At 31.9% G+C, this 10,196-nt stretch overlaps 1 protein-coding gene across 1 annotated transcript; it reads right to left on the bottom strand.

Annotated features, from left to right (window-relative positions):
* Positions 1 to 3,435: 3,435 nt before the first annotated feature.
* Positions 3,436 to 6,976, bottom strand: LOC134280580 (uncharacterized). Its single transcript, XM_062763027.1, has 5 exons — positions 6,922 to 6,976; positions 5,973 to 6,089; positions 4,830 to 4,946; positions 4,421 to 4,537; positions 3,436 to 3,781 (listed from the first exon to the last, which is right to left on the bottom strand). Exons 1-5 carry the CDS (start codon positions 6,974 to 6,976, stop codon positions 3,456 to 3,458), a joined length of 732 nt encoding a protein of 243 aa, XP_062619011.1. The 3' UTR covers positions 3,436 to 3,455.
* Positions 6,977 to 10,196: the final 3,220 nt, after the last annotated feature.

The following is a 10,196-nucleotide window of genomic DNA, read 5'->3' as shown; positions in this document are numbered from 1 at the left end:
TAATCTTTTTATGACACCACCTGCCCCGTAACGAGACAGTTGTGTGTATGCTCTTGTCGAAAGGACCGGTCTCCGCGTCTTGAATCCCCAACGTACATATAATCCATGTACTTGAATAATACATGTATGTATTGATAAGTCTTTAAGGAAATCTCATGAAGGAAACTTACTTTATATTCTAATATTTTCTAATTTTTTTTATTATTCGTATTTCTCAATTTATCATGCTCAAATTACATTTATTTATTTCTTAGGGTATTAAACCGTATTCGTTAGCCAGTCTGTCCATCTGTCATGAGAACTTTAAACTTGAAAATAACTAATGAATGAGTTGAAATAGGACTCTCATATTTCACATGTGCATTATTTGTGACATGTGAGTTTCAAATATACTGTGATTTTTTATCCTGTGACCTTGATCTTGCAGCTTGACCTACTTAAAAAAATAACATTACATGTACTTTAAATAGACTATAACTTTTGAAAGCTTCCATTTTATAAACATGTATTACCTGTGACAACGCCTTTCAAAATTCACTATGATTTTTTACCCTTTGACCTTGAAGTTTGACCTGCTTTTCGAAAACATTAACGATAGCAATACCCTTTGAATGAGAAGAGATTGGGCTTTTTTTACCCCTGTGTATTACCTGAGACAACACTTTTCTAAATACACTGACTTTTAACAACGCGACCTTGAGGCTTGGCTTACTTTTCACAATTTTAACCTTGATCATAACTTTTGAATGAGAAGAGAAAGGGCTTTTATATTACACAAAAATCACATGCACGTTACCTGTGATAAAATCATTTCAAATACTAGTATACAGACACGTAGCAACAGGGGGGCCTGCCCCACCCCCCATTTTATTCCCCAACCTTACTTACATGTATTCTATAGGAAATGTGTGTTGAAAGTCAAGTTGCCCCCCCCCCCCCGCCCACTATTAGTGATTTACGAAAAAAATTTAGTTTAAAATTTTAAAATTTGGTATTGAAAGTAGTTGACATTGAAAAAAAAGTTGGCCTCTACCGCCCCCCCCCCCCCTCCCCCTCTCCCCTGTCCGCAGCTCCGACGGAAGACCTACTCGTTGCTTTGCAACGAGCTGGGGTCTAGTTTTAATTAACTTTCTTTTTTCCACTAAAATTTGTGATACATGCTTACACGGTTGGACACCGTTTTCTGTACTTTGCAAAACATTAATATACCAAAAAGTATCAATTGGGAAATACGTCACAGTGTTCTTAGGATGCAGATTTCAAGACGTTTTTACCCTTTTGAGAAACTTTGTTAAGTTTTATTTGTAATATCTAATTCCCTCTACATCTTTTACAACTGAAAATATAAATTTTTGTTTTGATCTGTACATTTTACTATCACGAAATATTTGTTAAACTTATTGTTAATCATCTAAAATCATCTAAAAAGATTTTGATATCCACGTTCCTCTATGCCTTTTGTCTTCATATGTTTGGTATTATATATCGAAGTGTCATGCAGCATTTCTTTTCTATGAAAGACTATAAGTGTCAAAATCTTTATGTAGCTATTATCGTTAAGGATTGTAAGGAATTAATAAAAATTACCCCACAAATACATCATTCCAATAATTCTAATTGGGTTAAAATTTCTGAAGATTGAGCGACCAAACTTTAGTATAAGAAAAATGTGGTTTAATTCAAGTATTTTATTTTAACATAAGCGACACATAAGTACAAATTAATCTGGAAGAATACGGTAATCATGAACTCGATCGGAATCTTACAAGTAGTCATTACAGAGACAACACTACAGAGACACATAAATGAAACCTGCGCTACCTGAAGATGAACGATGATTAACAGAAAATGTATTTATATATTGTGCTATTCTTTATAAAATCACTGAAAGTGGTGAAAATATCCCCTGAATGTATACAAAAAAAAAATAATAAAGGAGTCCGAGAATCAATGCTTCTGAAATTCAAACAGTTCTTCTTTAAAATGTATTAAGTATTAGACAATACAAGTACAAATTCTATAGAAGTATTGAAATAACAAATCTTCAATATTATTATTTTTTTCTGCAGAGAAACTGAAGTTGTAATACTCGAAAATACAAATACAAAGAGCTATATTCACAATAAAATTTTAGAGACTTCTATTCTATTCTTCAATAAACCTTTCCCAACAATTAAAACCTCGCAATTTCAATTCTCAGAGTAATACATGTACAGTGTATCGTGCTATCCAAACATATGCCAATTTAGTAACACTCGCTTTCAAAAAGCTTTATATCCTGTATACAACAGTCACTATACGTATATGGAGATAACGAACAATATCCAAGCTGAAACATTAATTTGAAAACAATACAATTCAGGAGCAGAGCAATCACAGCCCTCTAAAACACCAGAGACGGAATTAGGTGTCATTCATGAGTGAGCATCCCTTGCAAACCGGTCACATCCGCCGTGTGCTCTTTGTCAAGATCGAGAAATAAAGGAAAAATCCGTTGTATACGAGTATATTACAGTCTAAAATTAGTATGAAAATCTCTGTTAGCATTTGATTTAATGATAGATTGCATTTTCTGACAGTGTCAGTGTATCATCATCAGAATCAGAAAATTTTATTTAGAGTCGGATTTTACAACATAAACATAAGCTCTGAAGAGCTTTTGACCGAAATAGAGCTTCTGACCAACATCATAGGAAATAATGAGTTTAAACGAGACTGTTCATAAAGCTTGGTTGTTGGAATGTAATTATCTGTTAATGGAACACTAAAACATTTTTTTCTAGCTCGGTTAATACTTGCCAGGTATCTTTCCTTCATGTTAAAGATTAAGAGTAAATGATAACGGAAAAACTTAGAACTGCTTGTAAAAACTTCTCAGAATAACGTTAATACGACGAAAAATGAAATATTCATGTGATAAAGAACAATAATACAGCTTCAAAGTCTATCAAAGCAATACCAATGAAGAGGAAAACAAACATAGACCTCTTAAAATTTCAGAGGTGAGATCAGGTTCCATGAAGGAGTAAGCATTCTCTGTCAACTGGTCACATCCACTGTGAGCTTCCTATTTAATTGCCTTGACGAGAAAATGGAAACATCCCTGGTCAATTCAGTGTGAAAATAATAGTATAACAATTACATTGAAGTATGGAAACGTCAGCCAGCATTCGACTATATGTTAGATTGTATTTGCCACGAGGTCATCCTATCGATCATAGACCTTGCAAAATAATGTCTTTAAACAATATTTTTGATTCATCAACTTGTTTGTTAATAACTTGCCTCGTCTTAAAAACTGTTATAAACCCTATATTAAAGTGATCAAGATGTATTACTACAAAGGGAAGGGACTTTGACGATAGGAAGGTCGAAGTCATCACGTTTATCAGAAAGTCTTGTTTCTCATTAACATCTTTTTGTAATTAGATAAAAAGGACAGAGAGCAGTGTAACTTATTTTCGAGCACACAGTTTTCTGATGTCTTTAAGAAGTTTAGAAGTCTGCCGAATCAATACAGGAGCATCAGCCAGGGCCATTCCAGCAAGAAATAAGGCTATAAAGACGACTCCCACGTAACCTGTCACGGAGGCTGACGGCCGCTCGTCGTCAGCGCTGATCTTCTTGTTTATTGTGGAGGAGAGATTCTTTGTGTTGACGCTGAGGAGGCGCTTGAGTTGAGCCAACCTTTCACTCAGTTCATAGTATTGTCCCAGCTGGTTTGTCTCATTTCTCCAGTACACGACTTTGTCCATGTAGTCACAGGAACAGGGGCACATAGCTACAATGTAAATAAAAACTGGCACTGAAGGAAAAAAAATCCTCATGGTTTCAGTATTTGACTTGTAATTTTTAACTGTTTTGTAGTTGTACATCGACGAAGAAAAAATGATATCAAGCTACAATCTAAGCAAAAACTGTTACTGAACGAAATAAATCACCATGGTTTCAGTATTTGACATGTAATTTTTAAGTTTTGTAGTTGTACATCGACGAAGAAAAACATATCTTTTTTTCTTTAAATAAGGCCATTTTTGATCATTAAAAAATCTCACAGAAAATACAGTTTTTGCTGATGAAATCCGTTAAATCAATTATTTTTACTAATTTTATGCCTTATGCTGTCTTTACCTATATCTTGACCACTTGAACCTTCAAAAAACCCAATAACACTGGTTGGCAGAATTGACGACTACAGTGAGGCTTATTTTTAAACATGGCAGGACTTAACAGGTATATTGGTGAAATACAGTACTTGCATTATTATTATAAATCATTGTGTTATTATGATAACTAGTATCATCAAAGCAAATTCATTTACATAATTATTCACAGATTTTAAGCATTCCCAAAGTGCGATAAGATATTTAATACACATTTCTTTTACTTATAACAAAACTCATTAATTCTCCCCCCGTACCGGTTTGTGTTTGATCTTCCACTGACGTCACCGTGGAACTAGGGATAGCATTTGTGGTTACTGTTGTTGATGTTGTGGCTGATTCTGATGTTGAGGATTGCGATGTTGTTGGATCATCTATTTCAGATTAATCTCAAATTTAATACAGTTTGTGAATATAAATATATTAGTTTCACATTTCACTTTATATAAATAAATGAATTGCTTACTTATTTACTGAGAGACAATAGATTGTAAAATTTATTTGTAAACTACAGAGGAATATCATATCAAATTAAAAACTGCTAAATTGTTATTATGAAAAAAATCATGAAGCAAAATCATCATAAATATCAAAATATTCAAACAAATAAGATACTTAATACACATTTTTTCGTTATAACAGAATTGTTTTTTTCTCCTCCCGTACCGGTTGATGTTTGATCTTCCAATGACGTCACCGTGGAACTACGGATAACATTTGTTGTTACTGTTGTTGATGTTGTGGCTGATTCTGATGTTGGGGATTGCGATGTTGTTGGATCATCTATTTCAGATTAATCTCAAATTTTATACAGTTTCGATTATATATATATATATATATATATATATATATATATATATATATATATATATATATATATATATATATATATATATATATATATATATATATATATACTAAAAATGACCAACGACACGAACAATAAAAATTGTCAAATTTTCGGGACGCCCTGTCCCTTCCTCAGGACAAAGAAAAAAGTTAAAAAGTCATAAGAACAAAGGAAAAAGAGAAACAAAAACAACTAGCACTACTACTAAACTACTAAACACTAGATATTTACATACTTAATTACATGATGAATAAGAAATTTTTAAGAACACTAATAAAGAAAGAAATCCGGACCGCTATGAAATGCGTCCGGTCTATCGGGTATACTCGGGCTTCCAATTCATCATGTAATTAAGTATGTAAATATCTAGTGTTTAGTAGTTTAGTAGTAGTGCTAGTTGTTTTTGTTTCTCTTTTTCCTTTGTTCTAATGACTTTTAAACTTTTTTCTTTGTCCTGAGGAAGGGACAGGGCGTCCCAAAAATTTGACAATTTTTATTGTTCGTGTCGTTGGTCATTTTTAGTGCTTTATATAAATTTCCATCCGTGACCTTGTATCTACTTGGTAGATCCGACATTTTGGATATACAGTGTTGTTGGTTTTTTAGTGCTTTATATATATATATATATATATATATATATATATATATATATATATATATATATATATATATATATATATATATATATATATTATATATATATTTCTAAAGATAAATAAATTACTTACTTACTTATTTACATCAATAGATTGTAAGATTTATTTACACACTAGAAGAATATGATAGCAAATTTAAAACTGCTAAGTTGTTAATATGAAACAAAAAAAAAACAAAAATAAAAACAAAACCAAAAAAAACACGAAAAAAAAATCATCATAAATATCAAACTATTAAAAAAATAAAATATTAATTTACATCCTCTCGTCATAACAGGACTTATTGTTTTTTCTCCCCCGTACCGTTTTGTGTTTGATCTTCCACTGACGTCACCGTGGAACTAGGGATAACATTTGTGGTTACTGTTGTTGATGTTGTGGCTGATTCTGATGTTGGGGATTGCGATGTTGTTGGATTATCTATTTTAGATAAAATGATAATAGGATATTAGTGGTTTAAAGGGATATTTTTCTTTGCTGCTTTAGGAATTAACATGCCATTTAATCAAGAATCATATTATATGACACATATTAAATACTACTTATTTGGTAGAACTTAAGGTCATACGCAACGTAGTTTGAACTTTATTGGGTTCTTCCTTGAAGTTGAAGTGTTTCACTAAATAAAGGACCCGTGTGCAATACTTTTAATGTTATATGGATATGTACATCTCTTCTTTAACAAATTTTGATGAAAAAAATCTGGAATTTATTCTTTGTAATTTTTGTACATTTTTCTTCTGAAAAATGCAAAATTTTTCCTAATTTGATATCTTTTCAAAACTCCTGGTAACACATGCTAAATTTTTGTCTGAGAACATATAATAATATTATAAGTTTAAGTTTAGAATATCTTGAAAAGTTATCAGTAGGTAAGGTACCTTGCGTATGTTCTTAAGTTGAATATCATATGTCTATTGATGAAATTTGGATGAAAGAAAACCCACACTGTTGCTATTGTTACGAAGAAGGGAAGATGTTCGATTTTATAAGCTTTATATCAATATAAGATTAAACCCTATGTGCCAGCTCCTTGCATCCAATTAGAGATTGGATGATAGTCAAAATTAAAAGTCGGGCTAGTTGTTCACAAATATTAATCATCAAAGTTTTGTGAACCTTCATTTAAGGGTAGGTATCAAAGGAAACATTTTTTTCAGATTTTTAATTATGTATTTTCTGCTTATTCAAATTGCAATTCTTTATTTAAAGAGTTTGATTTGATTTTTAAATTTGATGATTAATTCCACACCAACATCCTGAAAAACAGATGTGTCAGACTCTTTGGTATCTTTTATCTCAAGCATATCACCGGAATATATAGTATCGAAGTAAGAATAACAATTGTTAATGGACAATACGTCGTCGATATATCTAAATGTAGAGTTGAAGGCCACAGCAAGTGTTTTCTCCTTTTCACGTATAAGATTTTGGACAAATTCTGCTTCATATGAATACAAAAATAGCTAATATCTGGTACGGATGGGAATGCCAATAGATTGTTGGAAGACATGGTCTCCAAAAACCACATAGCTATTGTCAATCAGAAACTAAAGCAGCTTTTTGATATCAACTTCAGAGTACTTATGTATTCTTTCAACAAAATAATTTTGCAAATGACCCAATGTCAAGGTAAGTTTAAATTTACGAGTTCCCTTTTTAGTGAAAAAGCAGCTGTCAATTATATCAAAAAGCCTGGATTTTGATTTATTGTGGGGAATGGTTGTGTTGACCGTCGTAACTTTGTAAGCGGTTGATTTTGGTAAAATTTTGTGACTTCAAATTATCCAAAAGTTCCTTGGATTTTTAAGTATGCATATCTGATTTACACCACTTCTTGAATATAGTGTTGCACGGTTTCTCACTCACTACTGTTAATAACTTAGTGAGGAGGAAAGAAAGAGGCTTGGTTGAGCATGTACTGGAACCTGTATCTTTCTTTGTAAGGATTTTTATGAAGTTTCGGAATCCAATATAGATATATGGTAGTTCAAATTCATTTTGGTTCTTTGGGATCTTAAAAATAAACAGAAACGACATATGATTTTGAAGAATTTTTCCTTAGAAATCTATCTTTATTTCGCTCAATTATGTAATCAGGAGAATTAATTTTTGCTTCTACAACTACTTTGCATACATGTAGCTTAGGAATAAATCATATAGGAAAAATATTGAGTAAAGAATAAAATGAGCCATATATCTTTGAGGAAGACAATAAACGACAGAATACTAATGAATGTCATAGAATCACGCTTGATAACATAACAATTAAACCGAAAGAAAGAAATTACCTGCAACTAACGCCGTGCAACTTGGATCATCTGTAATAGATACCCTTTGATAATTAAAGATATATATGCCGTGTTAAACAGTATTTTTGCACAGCTGAAACCAAACAAAAATTTCTGAAATATGATAAGCTATAAAAAATGAAGCATTCTTGCAATTTCGACGAAATATTATTCGTTATTAACAAAGTACTGGTCAGGAAAAGAACATGATTTTCTAATGCATATTTATGAAGGATTGACGTTTATGCTGGATCTGCACATGTGCGCAGGAAAGTATCGCGAGAATCATCAGGTCGAGGAAATATTTTCAATGAATTTGATCATAGGTTACTACATAAAATACTACATGTGTTTTTCGAAAAGGCTAGTTTTTTAAAATCGTTCTCGGAAAGACGTGATGCATTTTTCCAAGCATTTTACACGCTTAATGCAATATGTGTACTACATTATTATCTACTAATCCCATGCTCACATATACATACAAATGATTAACAATGATAAAAATTAGGGTTTTCCCCACTCCATTGTACAAGTCCGCTTGTTAACAGCTTACCCCGTGCTGCACTGTCAGTGAAAAGTCAATTTCACGTGACTATTCCTCGGTACAAAAAGCAACCAACTCTGAGGTGTGCTCACGTATTGACAATGTTTACAACGTATACAACTTCGAAACACATAGACGAGTATTTTAATCAATACACGTTCAACGGTCAATACACATGAGGGAATTTTTTTTTCAAAAACGTGCAACTTGAGTCTTTATTTTTATAAATGCAACTTAAGTCTTTTTATTTTTATAAATGCATGAACTTTAAATTTTTAGTAACAAATAACTGAGCAACAACCAATTCAACCAGTTACATTGCAAATTTACGAATATCGAGTTGAAAAACTGGAGTCTTATTTACTTGTGGAGATTTTGTGAACGATATTTCAAAGTACTTTTTAACAAGGGAAACTGAATTTGTTTGTTAATTCTTAATTAGTATCTATTCTTCGTATTTTTCTCAAACACGTTTCAAAAAATTGTAAATTAGCTTTTAAGCAGTCACTTGAAATCGCATCCAAAATTTCCTTAACCCACGTGTTTGTAGTAAACATAAACATGTAGTAGACCATCATGCTTTTCGGCTCATTCACGAGATTGGATTATTGTTTGCTGTGAGCATGAATATTTCAATAAGAGGCGGTTTAACATCCGACTCGGAGAGAAAATAATTTTTACCAAATAATATTTCACAACTATTTAAAGTGATACTGTGGGATTGTCCTATTTGCAGAAAGTAAATAACTTATATAACTTGATGAGATACCACATATATTTATTCCTTTAAAAATAAAACACTGATACGGCATATATATCTTTAACTAAATATCACAGAAAAAAGAAAGTAATGCAGACGTATTGCAATATGGTTATCAAAGAATAATCAATGTACATGTATATATGTAATATAATGAAGGTTCAAATGAAACAAAAGGTTACAAATTGATTAGTTAAAAAAAGAGGACAGTGGGCCACAATGCTTACCTCAGTAACCTGGTATCCTGCTTCTTTTCATAAGAAAAATTATTTCCTTTTCATGCACATTCAAGAACACTCCCAAATTATATATACGTACATTCCAGTTCTAAGGATTTATGACAACAAATGTGAGCTTGCAGTTCTGGAGATTTTTCAAATGAATACTGAGTAATGTATGATTTTTCCCAGGATATTCAACATTAGAGTAATTGCCATAGTCTCCATTATCAAAACATCACACCTTAAATTGCACCCAAACAACATGGAAATATTTGTGGAAAATTACACGTAAACTTTAGTCATTGATGAATCCTTCACTGCTCTGTGACCATAAATGCTTAGTACTGGTATAAATTTATATTGTTCGAGCGGCAAAGTGATCCACACATGAACGCTTAATACTCGAAAGTGAAACCGTGGTATTAAGCAAAAAATACATGTACTACAACCAAACAGACTCAACATGTCTGCATATAATGTTTAAGATTATTAAAGTTGTTTTCCTATATGTAAGACTTTAAGCTTTTATCAATTGTGACCCTTCTCTCCCCTATACAGGAAATGTTTCTTATGGACGTGGACCTGCATTACATATGTTACATGCACATTTACCAGACAATTTATGGTCTAGCTGTTCTTGTGAAGATCTTTTTTGTCTTTACCCATATATTTTCAAGTTAAACTTAGAAACCTACAGTACCTTTTCTGTTT

The sequence above is a fragment of the Saccostrea cucullata genome, unplaced genomic scaffold (assembly GCF_032062105.1).
Source record: "Saccostrea cucullata isolate Sc308-1 unplaced genomic scaffold, CSIRO_AGI_Scuc_v1 ctg1387, whole genome shotgun sequence".
In the NCBI taxonomy this organism is placed as follows: domain Eukaryota; kingdom Metazoa; phylum Mollusca; class Bivalvia; order Ostreida; family Ostreidae; genus Saccostrea; species Saccostrea cuccullata.
This window is presented reverse-complemented; position numbering and strand designations above follow the sequence as displayed.